This window comes from Hyla sarda, chromosome 11 (genome assembly GCF_029499605.1).
Source record: "Hyla sarda isolate aHylSar1 chromosome 11, aHylSar1.hap1, whole genome shotgun sequence".
Taxonomy (NCBI): domain Eukaryota; kingdom Metazoa; phylum Chordata; class Amphibia; order Anura; family Hylidae; genus Hyla; species Hyla sarda.
The window spans coordinates 56,937,684-56,957,335 of record NC_079199.1 but is presented as its reverse complement, the minus strand read 5'-3'; the positions used below and the strand labels follow the sequence as shown (position 1 = coordinate 56,957,335).

The following is a 19,652-nucleotide window of genomic DNA, read 5'->3' as shown; positions in this document are numbered from 1 at the left end:
CTCGGCCTCTGCCTGTCCTGGGGTCCAGAGACTGCCGGTGCCGCTGCCCCATTGCCTCCCCCATCCCCCTCGGTTTTTCTGAAGACCCCAGGAAAGGCAGGGGAAAAGAGGCCGTCGCTGCCCGCTTCTCTCCCCCTGCCTTTCCTGGGGTCTAGAGCCCTGCTGCCGCCGCTTCTCTCCCCCTGGCTATCGGCGCTGCTGCCCCATTGCCTCCCCCATCCCCCTCGGTTTTTCTAACCCCGCAGAAGACCCCAGGAAAGGCAGGGGGAGAGAGGCCGTCACTGCCCGCTTCTCTGCCCCTGCCTTTCCTGGTGTCTAGAGCCCTGCTGCCGTCGCTTCTCTCCCCCTAGCTATCGGCGCCGCTGCCCCATTGCCAGCGCCGCTGCCCGGCGCAATGAAGAGTGACATCACGTTGAAGACGTCACTCGTCATTGCGTCTCGCAGCGCATAGCAACGACGCAGGGGACGCCACACCGGAGGCCAGAAGCAGCGCGGACCCGACCCCGGCAACAGGTAATTATACAACCGGGATGGCGGAGGCAATGGGGCAGCAGCGCCAACATAGATACAAATGGTTTCTTTCATCTTTTTTTTTTTTAGCTACGCAATGGTATACATGCAGCAGTGGTCTAAGGACATCCCCATGTTGCAAAACTACAACTTCCAGCATGCCCGGACAGCCGTTGGCTGTCCGGGCATGCTGGAAGTTGTAGTTTTGCAACATCTGGAGGTCGACAGTTTGTAGGCCACAGTGTATACAAGTAGTCTCGTCGTACAGTCTACTAGCTGCGACACATTGCCCCTGAATATTGGAGCTGGTCAGACTGAGGACATCTTCCTGTCTATGTCCAGCTGTAGCATTTTCTCTTATCCATTCATCATATGAACCAGCGCTGCTCTCTCATACAATGTAACTATCAGGATTTTCAATTGTGTTTCCTTTCCTCTTTCCTGTCTCTTCCTTTCCTGTCACACTCTCTTTCACTTCTGCTCGCTCTGTCACATCTCAGTTACTTCAATAGACTTACATGTGATTGTGTCTACGATCAGCGGGGGACATTGGCCCTTAACACAGTAGGATCCAGCAATTTACTATAATAACACTTCCAGGTCTGTTTAGTGGATTACATTTTATATAATCTGGGCTAAGCATCGCATTCGCAGCCTGATCTTGGTTATTTCACACCTAGGCCCTGACTATTATTATTTGCTCTATAGAAAGGCACGACACTTTCTTGTGTGATATATAATAGTATGTACATTAAGTGGTATTCCTTCTGTCACAATGCACATAGCATCTGTTTTACGTTCTATATCTGTGTGACGTCATAAGTTGGAGAGGAGGAGTCTGGTAGCCATCTGGCTAGTCTATCCAACAAATGGCCTTTACAAAGCATTGTAAGGTGCCATGTAACCCTTAGATTACCTCGAAGATAAGATATACCCAACACACAACCAAAATCTTCAGAATATTTTCTGCTACTATCGGTCACACCTATTTATACATAAATTATATTTATAATTTGAATTAAATTAAATAAATGAATTTAATTATATGTAAATTAAATTATAAATTAAATTAAATTATATTTCTGAAGCTTTCTAGAACTAAAGATATATGAGATGATGGAATTATCATTGGTGCAGACATGTATGTCAGGAATCCAGTTGGAACCCCCCCCCCCCCCCCCATAAGATAGCGGTTTACAGGGAACATTAGACTGGCACATATTATTTTTTTTATATATATATAAGTGTGTGGAAATGACATCTCTTTAATAACACTTTTTTGTCCCCTGTCTCATGAAAAATCTTTATTCATAATTCCTTTACTTACATAGAACCAACATATTCTTTTTGTTTTTGTTCTTATAGCACTAACGTGTAACATTATTATGCGGGGCAGCCCTATTGCCCGAGCTGCTTTTAACAGCATTTAGATATGTAACTTATAGAAAGCCTCATGGACATAGGAACAATAGACTAAAGCTGACCATATTCAGAGAGTTTTCTAGGCATGCTCTGTGACCTGTGCAGATGTGGGTGTGAGGGAGGGTGAGGCTGAACACTCGCAATCATCTTTTGTGAATGACCTGATCTTATCTTGCCTATATACTAGAGTAAATTTCTACTGTAATCCTGTCTGTGATGATACGGAAGAGACTGCTGTAAAGTTTTATCTAGATGCAGGAAGTGTCAGAATATTGTTAGGCTTAGTAGCCAGAATGAAAACTACAAGATTTCAGGATTTTTTTTGTAATTTAAATAGTGAAATGGAAAATTTGAAAAATAAATCACCACGAATTCTTAAACAATGTGTTTGACATTAAAACCTGATTTAAACAATAGGTTATTTTCTGAGGACACATTCCCTCTAAAATCACAATAACTGCATTTCTGTATTGACCCACATTGCTAGATATTGATGAACTGCTGTCAATATAGCGAAAACTAATAACTATTTAGACAAGCGTATAAATCTTTAGATTGATGGGACAGATTTCTAATGATCTGAAGTTATTGGATCACCACCAAACACGTGAAGATTAATGGACTAATGAAAAAAAAAGAATGAAATTCAAATGTATCTAGAAATGTGTTAAACAGTTTAGGATATTGGTAATGAAGTGCATTGCCACCACTCAACTCAGTGGGAAAACCTAAAGTACTACAATTAATTCTCTTCTCTCTTTCTTTTCTCTTTATGGAAATCTTCTTTATCCACGCTGCCCATCAGAATCCTGCCTCATGGAGAGATCACGATGACGCAGTATCTACGCATTCAGCAGGCACGCCGGGACCTTCCAGTGGTGGACATGCGTCACAGAGTGGGGACAACAGCAGTGAGCAAGGTAGGACCCCCCTTTATGGTATATGTTTGTCTTCTGTGCTACATGTATGACTCATATTCATTCATCGATGGCATTCTGTTTATTCTTGCTGGTTTTACGTTTTTATGCTCTTTTTATTTTGTCACTTAAATTGATCCCTTCAGATGTGACTCTTGATATGTCCTCATACCCATCTTTGTAACTGAGGGTTTGCAGCTTTATATTGGTGTAATATTATAACCGCCTGGAAGAGGGCATATAATTCTCTGACACATTTCTATTACTTGTCCTACTGTAATTCTTTGGGTCACTATAATGTGTTATGGCCATCAGTATACACCTTTTTGTCTTGCTTCTCCAATTTGTGTTGATGGTTGCTGGTGAATATGGGTAACCTTGTGGTAGCTTAGTTCAGGAGAACATTGCCAACTCCATTGTTCTGTTCACTGGCCCAGTGGTGGTTTATATTTTTAGTAAATTTAACCAATTTACAATAACTTATTCATTGTTTATCATGGTCATTACAAGACTACAACTCCTAGTATAGCCTGATAGCGGAGACATTTTTAGAATACTGCTTTATGTCACAAGCTTTTAACAATCTCTGTTTGGTATCAATGGATGAAAATGTTCATTATTTACAATCAGAGGATATAAATCTGTCCTGGTGACATGATGGTCACAAAGGTACAGGACTTGAGGAGCACTATAATCTGATATACACTCATGGCCGTAAATGTTGGCACCCCTGAAATTTTTTAAAGAAAATTAAATATTTCTCGCAGAAAAGCATTGCAATAAAACATGTTTTGCTATACACATGTTTATTCCCTTTGTGTGTATTGGACTAAACAAAAAAAGGTAGGAAACAAAGCAAATTTGACATAATGTCACACCAAATTCCAAAAATGGGCTGGACAAAATTATTGGCACCCTTTCAAAATTGTGGATAAATAAGATTGTTCAAGCATGTGCTACTCCTTTAAACTCACCTGGGCCAAATAACAGGTGTGGGCGATATAAAAATTACACCTGTTCACTAAGTTCACTTAGTCTTTGCATTGTGTGCCTGTGTTAGCCACACGAAGTATGGACAACAGAAAGAGGAGAAGAGAACTGTCTGAGGACTTGAGAACCAAAATTGTGGAAAAATATCAACAATCTCAAGGTTACAAGTCCATCTCCAGAGATATTGATTTGCCTTTGTCGACAGTGCACAACATTATCAAGAAGTTTGCAACCCATGGCACTGTAGCTAATCTCCCTGGGCGTGGACGGAAGACAAAAATTGATGAAAGGTGTCAACGCAGGATAGTCCGGATGGTGGATAAGCAGCCCCAAACAAGTTCCAAAAATATTCAAGCTGTCCTGCAGGCTCAGGGAGCATCAGTGTCAGCACAAACTATCCGTCGACATTTAAATTAAATGAAACGCTATGGCAGGAGACCCAGGAGGACCCCCACTGCTGACACAGAGACATAAATAAGCAAGACTACATTTTTCCAAAATGAACTTCAGTAAGAGAAAATCCTTTTGGGAAAACGTCTTGTGGACAGATGAGACCAAGATAGAGCTTTTTGCTAAAGCACATCATTCTACTGTTTACCGAAAACGGAATGAGGCCTACAAAGAAAAGAACACAGTACCTACAGTGAAATATGGTGGAGGTTCAATTATGTTTTGGGGTTGTTTTGCTGCCTCTGAGGATTACCAACGGATTTTGGGTCGCACTGTACAACCCAGAGTCAGAAAGCTGGGTTTGCGTCTGAGATCTTGGGTCTTCCAGCAGGAAAATGACCCCAAACATACATCACCCAGAAATGGATGGCAACAAAGCGCTGGAGAGTTCTGAAGTGGCAGCAATGACTCCAGATCTAAATCCCATTGAACACCTGTGGAGAGATCTTAAAATTGCTGTTGGGAAAAGGTGCCCTTCCAATAAGAGAGACCTGGAGCAGTTTGCAAAAGAAGAGTGGTCCAACATTTTGGCTGAGAGGTGTAAGAAGCGTATTGAGGGTTATAATAAGCGACTGATTTCAGTTATTTTTTCCAAAGGGTGTGCAACCAAATATTAAGTTGTGGGTGCCAATAATTTTGTCCAGAGCATTTTTGGAGTTTGTTGTGCCATTATGTCCAATTTTCTTTTTTTCCTCCCTTTTTTGGTTTACTTCCAATACACACAAAGGGAATAAACATGTGTATAGCAAAACATGTGTTACTGCAATGCTTTTTTGTGAGAAATACTTCATTTTCTTGAAAAATTTCAGGTGTGCCAAGTGCCAACATTTACGTCCATGACTGTATATCCTGTAACAAGTCCTTCATCTGTGATACCATCACGTGACCAAGATAGATTTTCATCTAAACATTAAATGTTTCCATTCATCGAAAACAGAGATCTTAAAATTCATACCAAAAGTATATTAGAATGTAATTTCTGGACAATGAAGGTATTGACTGCAAGAGCATTATTTAAAGCATTGACTACCTATCTCCTGGATTCTGTCCAGGCTTGGTTTGACAAGACTAAGCATCTCATGGAACATTTATGGATTGTCTAGAATGCCTTTTTTATGCAGTCTTGTCTCTTTCTGCATATGGTGGCCTTGTCTATGGTGTCCCTGAACTCCGGGACTTATCTTTTCTGCTTGGAATCTTCAGTCGGAACATTCTGGTTGTGTGTGGAACTTCCCATCAGTGTGTTGTGTGCCACCTCCCAGGCCCTGGGGTTGTAAGAAGAGCATGGCTTACAGACATAAAGTCTATCTTCTTTCTTGCCTGTCATATACATAGGATTTTAGTACCAAACTGTGAGGTTTCAATGCATGAGGAGACTAGAGAGGTCACGTTCAGCAATGCCTCTCATGCTCTCTATTCTGCTTTTGCTTGCTGTCTATGCTGTGGAAGTACTTGGATGGTTTTGTAGGAAGCATTGTGCTGTTTTAGGGGTAGGTCTTGTTATTAAAGACTTTCCTCTGGGATAAATAAGGGTTAGCTTTAATCCCTTTATTAAATCCTAACACCATGGTGCAAGTAAATGGATATATATGATGGAACAGCATAAAGCCGTTTCACATGTGGGCAAATTACGGATGCATTTTTGTGTCTGTATTACAGGCGCAAGTCCCAGCCTGACCAACCATGTATGAGCTCCACTTACAGCCATTTGTCTGATGACCTGTACTGACAGCTGTCAGTTCATGTCATCAGACCCATGGTCAGGCCAAGGCTTGCAACGTAATATGGATGCACAAATGAAACTGCTCTGTGTGGGTGCTGTGTAAAACTGGCTTAACTGTGACCCAGAAGATCCAGTTCCCACCTCTAAATCTTGCCATGAATCAGCCGGGTCTCCTTCCATCAGTGTGCAGGTACACAGGAGCAGTTCACAAGTTTTCATAAGAAATAGTTTAGGTTAGAGTTTATAAAGTTTTTACACTTTCCAAAGTGACTACCCCCCCCCCCCCACACACACACACTACATAAGCACTGTAATACAGTGTTCCTCCATAATATGCTTTTTCCATTTATTAGAACTGGTTACAGAGCTCAGCTCTCTGCAAAGTAGCATGAACAATGATGGAAAAGTTCACTCCTTTAGAAAATACTGACAATTCTGTGCTAGAATTCCTTATGCTGGACACAGGGATATCAGGGAGGGAGGCAGTGGAATTCTTTACCCTCAGGAACAGGTTTTGCAGAACTGCCCAGAGGGTTCACACACAGATCACACATCGGATTCCAGCACATTATTCACACACCAGTGCTGCAAGTTCTTTATTTGTGTTATTATTCGGTTAAATATTTGTTGTAACCATGTACAAGCTCCACTTACAGTCAATTGTCTGTGAGAGGCCCCAAAGCTTCATCCATCATTAGGACCTCAGCTGCCACTGTCAGGCTGGGACCATACTCAATCTCACTGACGCTCTACTTTATTAAGAGTGTTCAGTTTCACTGAACGTATACATGTACACCAATCCAGAACGCATAGGGTGCATTGTGCCATCTTGAATAGGATGAAAATATATTCATAACTTATTACAGACCCATAGCAAAAATGCTTAATGAAAAATCCCATCCTAGGGCTGGTAATGTGACCAGACTCCATCGTCCTTGGCCAGGATGGCCCAGTACTTGTTTGCCTCATTTTACCATTCCATATCTGAGTGACCTTTAGAACTGTTCTTCTATCATTGATCATCATGATGGATTTGGAGGATTGCACACCGAAACAGATTTACCCAAACAATAAGGCTGAGTTCACACTGTGGAATCTCTGGGCAGAATTTATGCCAGAGATCAAGCCGGCGGCACTAGGACCACACAGACTGCATTGCAATCCCCATAGATGTCAATGCATTTATGAGCAGATCTCCCAAAAGATCCACCCAGAAATGCATTGCCATCTATGGGGACGGCAATGCAGTCCGCGCGGTCCTAGTCCTGCCGGCTCGATCTCCGGCAGAAATTCTGGCCAGAAATTCCAAAGTGTGAACCCAGCCTAAGGAATACATATGGAGCCAGCCAAAGCAAGGCCTTCTATCCCAATGTTTACTGGCTCAATGAAAAGTACCTCCAGCGACAAAAGATAATAATGAAAAGTACACAATGCATGTGATCAAAACACATAGGGAATGCCAACACATTTTTAATGTTAGCCATCTTATTAAGGAAGTCTTATTGTAGATGCTGACAGTATTGTAGTGTAATACCAAATATAGAGAACCTTATCCATAAATAAACCATCCAACTCCTAGACCATTGCTTTCCCCTGTAGAACTTAAAGAACTTATTATTTTATTTGTCCATGCAGTTTGATAAAACCATCAGAAATATTACATACATACCGACATGTTTTTTGTTTTGTTTTTAATTTTCCACCTGGGGGCTGCTCTTTGAGGGCTATGCCGTAAAGGAATAGAATGAGTTAACCATATATCAGCAGTAGGAAACCCCCCCCATATTGGAATAGACTAAATTCCAAGACAGGCTGGGACAGCAACTGCAGAGTCCTGGAATCAAAGACACCCCTTCACTGCTGGACCCTCCACTATTACTTAAGTGTAAACAGCTGTCTCTTTGTATATGTTCCATCTCACACTTTGAATGAAATCTGTGTTGCTCTGCAGAAAATAAATTAGACCTCAGTTTTCATTGTTGCACTCTTTGGTGATGTTTTGATGATTGCTTTAAATCTTCTTGGTGCAGAGATATAAATTTCTGGATTTTAGACTTCCAGATCTGACACTTCCTGACATACAATACCCAACATTTAAATATTTATGTATTAATATTTACATACCTACTTTTACAGTATGCATTGAAAAATAAATATGTACAGTGTATGTTATAGGTGCTGTCACGTTACATGCTGATGGCCATCCTTAAAGGGGTTATCCAGGAACAAACTTTTTTTTAAATATCAACTGGCTCCAGAAAGTTAAACAGATTTGTAAATTACTTCTATTAAAAAATCTTAATCCTTTCAGTATTTATGAGCTTCTGAAGTTAAGGTTGTTCTTTTCTGTCTAAGTGCTCTCTGATGACACGTGTCTCGGGAACCACCCAGTTTAGAAGAGGTTTGCTATGGGGGTTTGCTTCTAAACTGGGTGGTTCCCGAGACACGTGTCATCAGAGAGCACTTAGACAGAAAAGAACAACCTTAACTTCAGAAGCTCATAAGTACTGAAAGGATTAAGATTTTTTTAATAGAAGTAATTTACAAATCTGTTTAACTTTCTGGAGCCAGTTGATATATAAGAAAAAGTTTTTTCCTGGATAACCCCTTTAATAGACATCTCCATGACACGCAGGTCTGAACAAACCATGGCAGAGCATTAAAAGGCATTTATGTACTGTACATTGCAGTAAATCATAACCTAAGTACCATAATCATCACAGTTCTACCTGGAGATTGGCATATATAAATGTAAGCTTTTGAAGGCATAAAGCTGTTGTTTGCTAGTTAGATATTATTGCATCATAAACATCATAAAAGTGCAATGAAAAAAGCTGTTTTCACAATAAAAATGGGATGTTTTCTTTTATGTGCCCATAGCATTTGCAGTGTTGTAGCTTGAGGTAACGGTTTTGTAATTATCATACCTACCAATGAGGCAACATGAAGTAGATGGCGGTAGAGTAGATGACCTATTGACAGCAGCCTTGGACAGGCTCAGACGGTGGAGTTGATTCATTAGCACAATTTTAGCAGATTGCAGCCATTTAATTATTTGAAAAATGATTAAATTCAGAGTCTAAGCTCTTCCATCTCATTTACAGTGGTCCCTCAAGTTACAATATTAATTGGTTCTGGGACGACCATTGTATGTTGAAACCATTGTATGTTGAAACCATTGTATGTTGAGACCAGAACTCTATGGAAACCTGGTAATTGGTTCTAAAGCCCCAAAATATCATCCAAAAATAGGAAAAAGTGAGAATTAAAGAAAAATAAGTAGATAACTAATATAGATAAAGCAAGTTCTTACATAAGAAAGATCTGCTGGGAGCTGTAAATCACTGTCTATGTCAGTGTTTTCCAAGCAGGGTGCCTCCAGCTGTTGCAAAACTACAACTCCCAGCATGCCCGGACAGCCAAAGGCTGTCCGGGCATGCTGGGAGTTGTAGTTTTGCAACAGCTGGGGGCACCCTGCTTGGGAAACACTGGTCTATGTAGAGGACAGGAGCTTCTTCGGGGTCCTGTACAGTACACGCAATGTCCTAAAAAAGTAACATGGAGCCGCCCTCACCTGGTGTCCAAAGGAGCAGCTAACCCTGGTACAGGTAAAGAGTAGTACAGACCAATATCTCCCTGTACTGTAGGGGGCGCTACCAGACATCAGTCAGTGCATACGCTTCAGTAATACAGGTGTTTTACCAGTAAATTGCCCATTCTGATTGGTCAGTTCTCTCGGCCATTGACACGTTTCACAGATCTGGACTGTCTGTACATTGTATGTTGAGTCTGGTTTAAACTTACAATGGTCCAGAAAAGACCATTGTATGTTGAAACTATTGTGTGTTGAGGCCATTGTAAGTTGAGGGATCACTGTATACCCTTTTCCATACAATTACATGCATAGGACACTGACGCCCACTGAAACAAAAATATGCCATGCAGTATATGTGCAGGATGACCTTGTTATGTAAAATGTGGTCACCTATATTCTTTTTTTTTTTTTTTTGAAGCAGTAAAACAGAAGTATGCCAATACAAACCACACAGACATTTGCCAACAGACAAACATCTTTTGGGCCTGTAGGGGTCTATGATATGTTCTGCAAACATTTCCCAATGTATATGTTGGACATACCCGTATTTTTCGTCATATAAGAAGCTCCGGCATATAAGACACACCTAATTTTGTAGGATAAAAATCTAGAAAATAAAGATTCTGAACCAAATACAATGTAAAGTATAGGACAGTGATCTTCAACCTGCGGACCTTCAGATGTTGCAAAACTACAACTCCCAGCATGCCCGGACATCCGTTGGCTGTCCGGGTATGCTGGGAGTTGTAGTTTTGCAACATCTGGAGGTCCGCAGGTTGAGGACCACTCGTATAGGAGGTAGTACTCACGTGTCCCCGCCGCTCTGGACCCGTCACCGCTCGTCACCGCTGCCCTGGATGTCGCCCTCCATCGCTGTCACCGTGTCCCCGTCGCTTCCGAACGTCTCTGCTGCCGGGTATCCTCGCGCTCCGTTGCCGCCATCACGTCACTACGCACACCGACGCACGTGCGCGACGATGTGATGACGATGAAGGAGAGCTCCGGCCACGCAGGGTATCCCGGCACGGAGCAGACACCGAGGAGACAGGTAAGGTCCCTCCCGGTGTCCTGTAAGCTGTTCGGGACACCACGATTTCAGCCGGGTTACTGTCACTTTCGCTTCAGACGAGGCGGTCAGCTTTGATCGCCGCGTCTGAAGGGTTAATACAGGGAATCACCGTGATCGGTGATGTCCTGTATTAGCCGCGGGTCCCGGCCATTGATGGCCGCAGGGACCGCCGCGATAGGACAGGTATTCGCTGTATAAGACGCAACTTCCCCCCCCCCCTCCCTTCCCTCTTGGGGAAGAAAAAGTGCGTCTTATACAGTGAAAAATACGGTACACTAGAACAGAAGCTCAATATAACCCATTCCAAGTTCCATTTAGCTGTTTATTTATTACCTATACAGATAATGTATACACAGATCCCTTTCACAAATTGCTCCCTTTTTGCCATTTAGGGAAAGCTGGATGATAACCACTCTAAAAAATAGAAACGATGGCCACACTGATGGTCATGAGGACATACTAATGACTTGAGCAGATGAAATTGAACTTTAGGGGTATATTTACATAAAGCAGATTAATTACAGAGATTTCTGAAACTGAAAATAAGTGACATTCATCTGAATTAGGAGGTTTTAACAGCATGTACGATTGTGTGAGATTGTGGTACCGCATGTAATGTTAGTAAATAGTGTGACACGACAGTCCCAAAAAATTCTTTTAACAACCAAATCCCAACTGTAGTAAAGTTGCAGACAAGTTGCATAAATATTTTGGTCCAGCAGCTTGTGATTTGCTGTTCCGTTCCAGTTAGCACTAAAGGGTTGTTTTCATTCCGAAAAACCTTTACCTCCCAATTATGTGGGGTAAACCGAGCACAAAACAGGGGATATCTTCATGAGACCTCCCCTATAATGAAATGTCTTTCCATGGAAACCCCCTGAACTTAATTTGTGTTTTGTAACAAACTATATTGATCAGCAAAATATTTCCTTTACTTTACTTTGCGCTGATAAGTGCAGATTGGCAGAGTGGAGAAAAACATTCTCTGATTCTATATGTTAAGTTACTTGGAAACCACAGTGTTGTGAACACACAGATCCTTCTCTCTCAGCCTTTTTTTTTTCTTTGTGGAAGAAGAATTCTCTTGACGCCTGTTAGACCTTAATTTAAAGGTATAATTAAACGTGAATGTAGCCTCATAAACAAAAGATAAACAATAAAGCAGCCGCATTCCCTGCTGCTTCATAGCTTTGTCAGCCAGCTGTTTTTGGCCTAGTGATTTTTGCTCTGCGCGCCACAATGTTCTGAGCTCCATGGACACAGGTCAGGAGAGCTGCGTTCCTGCTCACAACACTCACACAAGCCGTTTTCATCACTTGAGATTATTAAATTCCTCTGAATGCAAAGACTGCAGCCTGGCGGGGAATAGTCATCAGGCTAACATGAGATTTCAACATGATATTTCCCTCTTAATGGCTCATTTTCCTTTGTTTTGTTTGTAAAAGTTGTGAGTTGGGTGGACGGGAGTCGACTAATGGAATTAAAAATAAAGTGCCCATTGACCCTGAAAATGGCCAGCAGATAACAGGAGATCAGGCGGCAGAATGAAATCTTATTGTAGAGCAGATACAGTACTTTAGGCCTCTACTAGACAAAGAAAATATGACTTTTCATATAGGGAACTAAGACTCAGATTATCACATTTTTTACTGCTAACATTTTTCATTTTGTTTTCACTTTTACATGTTTGTGTTGTTGTTTGTTTATTTTTTTGCTGTCTTTTTTCATGTTATTGTTATATGGATATTCACTGTAATTATATGAATACATTGACCAAAGAAACTTAACATATGTATACAATGTCCAAATAGTCTTCTGAGGTCAAATCAATCCAAAGGACGTATATTTATAAAAAAAAAAATAAAAAAAATAAAAAAAATTGCTTGCTATTTAAAGGACATCTGCAGCAAAAGACAACTTATCCCCTATCCACAGGATAGAGGATCTTTTCCAAAAGCACCACTGCATCTGTCCTCAGGTTATTTGTGGTATTGCAGCTAAGTTCCACTGAAGTGAATAGAGCAAAGTTGTAATACCACACACAACCTGTAGTCAGGTGTGCTCCTAATTTTAGAAAAACATTTGCCTGTTTTTTTTATTCCTGAATAACTCCTTTGAACAACATAGAATAAACATGTCACATTAAACATACAATCTAATCTGCAGACATCATGTTATAGAACAGGAGGACCCAATCTTTGCTTAGGTGTCCAGTGGGTGGTCCTGTACACATGCTAATACAGAAAGACTACCAGTTATTGAATGACACCGCCCACTGGACTCCTAAGATAGAATAAAATGGGGATTTACATGAATACATGATATTTTCTACTGCACAAACCTATTTACCAATCCACTCAGCTTCTCTTGCTCTGGAACATAATTATGGTAGATTAAACAACATTTTTATAGTTATAGGTTCCCTTTAAAACTTACTGTATTGTTCTATTCCCCAAATAGTTGACACATTCCCCTCTGCTACAGTTTCATTTTATTGTTAGAACCCACACATTTTGTCAGGATTTGCTAGCTATATTATTGATATCCTTTTGAGGAGAGGGGTTATAGTTGCTGTCATTCCCATATAATATTTTTTGGCCATTCATAGTGTCCAAAGTTAATTCAAATAAAGTTAAATTCACATTCAGATTGTCAGTGAAAGATTCAAATGTAACATCCCAAAATATAAATTCAAATAGTTTAAAAAAAATTTTTAACTTGAAGAGCCAGCATGAAAACCCTGGGAGAAAGTTTAATATTCTTTACTATTCTTTTAAATGGGTTTTAATGTTGTTCGTGTAATTTATCGACACAACACATATAATTCCCAGTCAACTGTGTTTTCTTCTTTCCAGTGCTGAGCAGAAGGAAGAGGAATTTTCTTGCATCACTTCCATGTCAGATATTTGACATACACCAACCCCCATACTTCAACTCCCAGAGCAGACAGTGCCCAGATAAGACATAGCTATACTACAGAGAGCTTCATGGGCTGCCTGTGCTCCCAATATCCTGCTCCTCTCTCCTCTGCTGAGAGGATGCTTCAGGCACCCACTACCACGCAGCTTGTTTTCATGAGGTTCCATGTACATAATCACTGATACTCCCCTGGTGCTGCTCGTTCAACTAGAGCCGACTCTGTGATCCTTTCCCCGGGTGGGGTCTGTTACTAAAAGCTGAGAATAAATGCATTAAAGACGGAGGGAGACTTTCATGATCCCATTAGCATAAAAGAGGGTAAATTATTCATGCAGAGTGAGAGTTCATGGGTTGGGGCTGGGAGTATGGTTAATGCACAGTGTTTTCAGATGTATCACTCTCTGCTTGGGCTCCTAGATTTACGGGATTGCTCCTATGGCTGCTTCACACTGGTCTCTGTCCCTCAGCTATCAAACCTTCCAACAGACATGTCTGGCTTGGATCCAGCAGGTGATAAAACAATCATCAGCTGATAAATCAGTTGATGTGCATGTGTGTATATCTAGTACCATGCTCTGCAAGCGACATGATGTGTCTTAAGGGGTACAGATTCCATCATACAGGGGTGTATGATAGTATCCCGAGTAGTAGTGCCATAGGAAATGCATGCATGATATATGAATTTGTTGTGAAATTGAAATATGTATTCAGGTTCACAGTACATGTTCTCTACTTCCCTCATTTACTATCCATATATTTGGTCTCCAGGGTATACTGGGGACAACTCCTAAATGCAATATGCCCCATTGTTCTTTCTACTTCTATAATGTATTATGATCTTGCTAAATTCTCCCATGTTTTGTGAGACTATAAAGGACAGCTTTTTTTAGTTGATATATGCCCCTGCATAGAAACTTTATCCCCTTAAGTAATGTATATATAGCAACGCCCAGTAATAAAATGGCTAAATTGGACATATTAAATAAAGGGTATAGAAATCTGGAGTCATTGGATGTTATGTGGTCCTGATATTTGTAATATTGACTTGTGGTATTACAGCATATTTCCTAGGATATACAACTGAAGGTATAATAGTAATGGAATGTTTTTTTTTTATGGCACTGTGATATTGGGCCTGGAATGGCAGCCGGGGGTTTCTCTAGCGTACTAGGAATGGTAGTCTTAGTCTGTGGAGGCTAATATCTCATGAAATACAGAAGAATATGGACAGTCAGGCAGCTATCGCTACAGAATGGCCTGTTTTTGTCTGGGATAGGGGTGGCAGGATAGGAAGGATATGGGTGGCAGACGTTAGTCATTGCGCATTCTTGAAGTCAGATGGCTCTTAGTCAATGGAAAAGTGGGAAGTAAGAAATAAATAGGAAGAGGATTGGTCCAGACGCCATGATTATCACTTCCAGCATTTAGAGGATAATGGTTTAGTAAAGAGAGGGCGAAAAACACATCTAGAGTCATTGACATGAATAAACAGTATCTCTATGGATTACATTTTTAGCCACATCTTCTGGGATGGCTTAAGTCTGAGCTTATGATCACCAGAAAAGGCCTACTTCTTGGTCTAATCACAATTAGTCTGGTTTAAAGAAACCTATCCCATTAAAAATTCAGTCCAATCCGCAGGCATCATGTTATAGAGCAGGAGGAGCTGAGGAGATTGATATATAGTTATGTCACAAAAGTCCAACTCAGTGATCAACAGCTTTCTCTGTATGCGCACTTATATACATAGCTGTCAGTCACTAATTAGGACAGCCCACTTGACTACTCAGCCCAGAATAAGTGGAGATATATAGGAATTAAAGGAATACTGTAAAGGAAATAACTTATCCCTCACTGTAATGGAAATAACTTATCCCCCACGATCTCCTGTACGGGGCCCCAGCAGTCCACATTGAGGGAGTGTTCCGTCCCCACATGAAGCGCCCCCTCCATGTATCTCTATGGGATACATGGGGGGACGTGTCGGCTGCTGTGTCATGCTGGAGATGGACACGCCCCCTTCCTGTGGACTGCTGGGGCCGCGTACAGGAGATCGTGGGGGGTCCCAGCGGTCAGAACCCCCCCACCACCCTCCGATCTATAACTTATCCCAGCTTTTCCTGCACTATAACATGATGCCTGCAGACTGGACTGCATTTTTATTGTGATGAGTTCCCTTTCATGACCACAATTTTTTTTTAATGCACCAATACCACATGATCATTTAAATGCTTCTGCTCAGGCTGGTAATATTGGTATAAGTAGACATAAGTGACTTTCCAGTTCCAAGGAGACTTTAATCCTGACTTCAGTGTTTCCCAATGTGCCTTCAGCTGGTGCAATAACTACAATTGTAGTTCTGCAATTGGTTGGCAAACACTGCTCTGTATTAAAAGATGATGTTGGTTTTTAGTCTTCTGTATAGACTAGAGGGCAAAAGACTACTGTATATTATTTATATGTATTAATAGCATGAACCATGCACATTAGTGGTGATCCGCCTGTGACCCCACACAACCTCTTGATCCCATTATACGGCTGTAACCCTGTGTGAATCCGCTGTAGTATCAGGTCAGTGGGTCCCAGAGAAAAAGGCCTCTATGCTCCTGGGAATGGAGTTTATTACAGTTCATGTATTGGCTCTCTCGCAGGACTGGTTGGCTATTGATTTGCGTGGTGTCCTCAGCACTTATTGCCTGGTCCCAGCGGGAGGCTTTACACTGTGATATTATGCTGCTTTTTTTGGACGCTCATTCTCATCTCTTGATTCCGCCTTCACTTCCTCGGATGTAGATACTGTTCATAATTACAGCTTCTAAACTCTGTTGTACCTGAAACATAAAACTGCTGTCTAATGGCACATACATTACCTGCATTTTAGTCATTCGTTTTAATGTAACTATTTCTACCTCCCTTGTTTAAATCCGTTTAAATGGGTATTAGGCTGAAAATATACACCTAGATGGTACGTGCTGTTGGCACCGTTTAATACGAGCCTACGCACAAAGCTGAACTTCCTGTGTTATCTGCCATTTGAGCAGGAAAGGGTTAATCTATTTCTGGATTTCAGGAACAGCTCCATTGTGCTTGACTGTCATCACCCCTCTTCTTACAGGCACCATTCATGTGGCAACCAGTTCCCTTCCTGTTACTTGATATAGAGCCTGATGTGGCTAATTCATAGACTGGGTTCCCTCATCTGTCCTCTGCCACTTGTATCCCAGAATAACATCCAGGACAATTTGTTAGCAAGTAATAATGCGCATCTTAAATAATTTGCTATACAATATTAACTGCTGCTTACTCCTAAAACATTATTCCGCTGTCAGTTTATTGTTCTTTGCTATCCAATTTCCTTTAATGCTATAGCTGTCTACACTAAAAACTGAGTGCCCTCAAGATAGCTTTAATATGCCATACAATAGTCTAATAATTCTCAGAAAGATTATCTCAAATCTCACAAGCATTCAAGCAAATGGACAGAGATATTTTAGATTTTAATTTTGTTATACTGCAAGTTCTTACTTATACAATGGTGAGTCAATAATAATCCACAATGTGGATATAAACTTTATTTCAATAAAAATTGGAAAACGTATAATAATGTTATTTTTCGTCATAGCCACTTAGCTGTGAAATGCTCTTCTTTCATTCAAGGTTCATTTCTTGGTTCCTTCAGTTCTTGGTCCAAGATGAGCCGATGACCCCTTAAAGGGGGATAACAGTTTTTTTTATATGTGTTGGGGCTGCTATGAAAATAAAGAAAAATGCATTCCCATGTACCTGGACACCCCCCCCCCCCCCCCCCCAAAAAAAAAAAAAGCAGCTCCCACTGAGACTTCTTCCGGTTCTTTGCTTGTTGCTTTGGTTACTACTTCCAAGATAGACTCATCTGGGCACTGTCGGCCTGCAAAGCCAATCTGGGGCCGCAGCTGTGCCCTGCCTTACTCTGTGATTGGCTGTGTGGGCTGTCACTGCCAAGACAAGTTCATCTTGGAAATAGCAAGCTAAGGGACAGGCGGGGAACAGGATGATGTCACAGCAGGAGCTGCTGGGGACCCAGGTAGATGAGTATGCCTTTTTAAAGATTTTTTACTTGCCCCAGCACCAAATCAAAAATGTTATCTATCTGGAATACCCATTTATTATGTCTGTGAGTAGACCAAACAGGTTACATTCTGTTAATTGTTGAGCTCAATCCCAACAATGTTCCAGTACTGGTCCTTGTAAATCCAAATTGCAAGCTTTACCTCTTGATATATCTTCAGACCACAATAAAAGATCACTGAACGCTGCTCTTAGATGGTGCAAATGGATAGTGTAACAGCCATGGGTATCATCACGGCTGCGAGAATAAAACTCAGCAGAGATAAGACGGAAACCATGCCTAGCAATGCCATGCAAAAACTATAGTGCTGTCACCAGAAACACAAATGCAATTTCATTTTGGAAAAAATTGTCTCACCCCTGTATATATATATCTTTTTATATACTTCTTCTGTCACTGTCCAATAATCCAGAATATTTGGTTATCTGCAGCCTGTCAGGTCCTGTTAATCCCAAATTAATTTAATTTGAAAATAGAAAGGGGAGAAGGTGCTCTCATATGCAGGATTCAAAGTAATCCAGCAGGGAGGATTATTATTATTTTTATTTTATATATTATTTTTTTAATTGTTATGGCATTGTGAAATAAAATGGGGAAGCATTACCTACTATAGGTGTACACTGCTGTGGGCCAGATTCTCTTTATGACCTATGTATTGTATCTCCACTCACATCATCTTTCATTTCCCAAAATATGCACTTTAGTTCCGGGCATGTTAAATGATTTGAAGGTAGTCTATGGCCATTCCTTTCCTATGTACTCTAAGTATTACAGTGCCTGTGTCCCCCCTAAAATATCTCCAACTTTGCGTCTCTGGAGAATTCTGTAGCTTCCTGTCTCCTTCCAAATGCAACACCAACTTGTCTGCCTTGTTTTTTAAGGTCCCTGCTGACTTAACCTTTCACCCCACCTCTGCCCACACCTTCCTCTTCACCAGACATTATTATACAAGAATCTCTGACCAGTCTCTCTTCTGCTTGACACTTGGGGCTATTTAGTAAAGTACTCTAAGTAAAGAAGCCCTACAGGAAGAAATGTGCTCATATTTTTGTAATCCAGAATTGTGGAAGACAAAGGGCTGCAATTTAAAAGAGATTATGAGATTTGAAGTGATTGTATAAGGAAAATGTTAGTCTTTTTTTCTTCTAGAAATGGCGCCATAGGTTTTCTATAGGTTGTGTCTAAAATTGCAGTTCAACTTTGTTCACTTGAATGGGGTGAACTGCAATATCAGAATAAACTCCTTGGACAAGAGTGGTGCCACCCTCAGAAAGACCATTTTTCTAATCCCATTGAACCCCATTAAGCTACGGTTTTACTAATATTTATTATTACTTTTATACATACTAGTTTTTTTCCAATAAAATATAGCAATAATTATAGAAGTATTAATACAGTAGGTTAATTTAAGTTTCTGCCAACTCTTGAGGAAGCAATTGCTTCCCATCACCTGTTTCTGCCATAACAACATGAACTGGTGCACACATTCTCCATTGACCCTGACCATACAAGCGGAGGATTCATTAAATATTTATTAATAAGGTCTCTTTACCACCTGCCCTGTGATGCCATGTCTCTCGCTCCTTTCAAAAATCCACTGAAATTTACAATACTATGGAGACATGCTTTGCAGTCACTTTAGAAATGACATGGTCCTACAGCTTCAGCTAATGTTCAAAGCATCTCCTCTAACCGCTAAATCACTGCCCAACTGAGCTCTGTCTAATGCATGTAGATTGTGTTACAATCAATTACCAAGATCTTAAGTGTGCTCTCCCCTCGACTGCCCGTCTGCCCGTCCCGGGAAACCTGAAAAACAGAAAGGAAGCTGTCACCACTGAGCCCTAAAAATCTACAGCGCCTTTTAAATCATCTTATGTCATGGACTTTATTTTAGCAAATCATACAAAGTTCTGGTCTAAGATCTTCTTAAAACCTTATGACTATTT

The 19,652-nt window shown here is 40.9% G+C and overlaps 1 protein-coding gene and 1 long non-coding RNA gene across 10 annotated transcripts in view; one reads left to right on the top strand and one right to left on the bottom strand.

The window, feature by feature from the left end:
- MEIS2 (Meis homeobox 2) overlaps window positions 1-19,652 on the top strand; it is a 141,823-nt gene that overhangs the window by 28,230 nt on the left and 93,941 nt on the right. For all 6 annotated transcript variants that reach the window (XM_056546396.1, XM_056546394.1, XM_056546397.1 and 3 more), the window contains exon 7: window positions 2,738-2,852. In XM_056546396.1, coding sequence (XP_056402371.1) covers window positions 2,738-2,852 — 115 coding nt within the window. The remainder of the gene's footprint in view (window positions 1-2,737; window positions 2,853-19,652) is intronic.
- LOC130295554 (uncharacterized) overlaps window positions 17,985-19,652 on the bottom strand; it is a 69,995-nt gene continuing 68,327 nt past the window's right edge. For 3 of the 4 annotated variants that reach the window (XR_008848909.1, XR_008848908.1, XR_008848906.1), the window contains exon 5: window positions 17,985-19,512. This is a non-coding gene — a long non-coding RNA (uncharacterized LOC130295554). The remainder of the gene's footprint in view (window positions 19,513-19,652) is intronic. The other variant, XR_008848907.1, reaches the window with a different exon arrangement.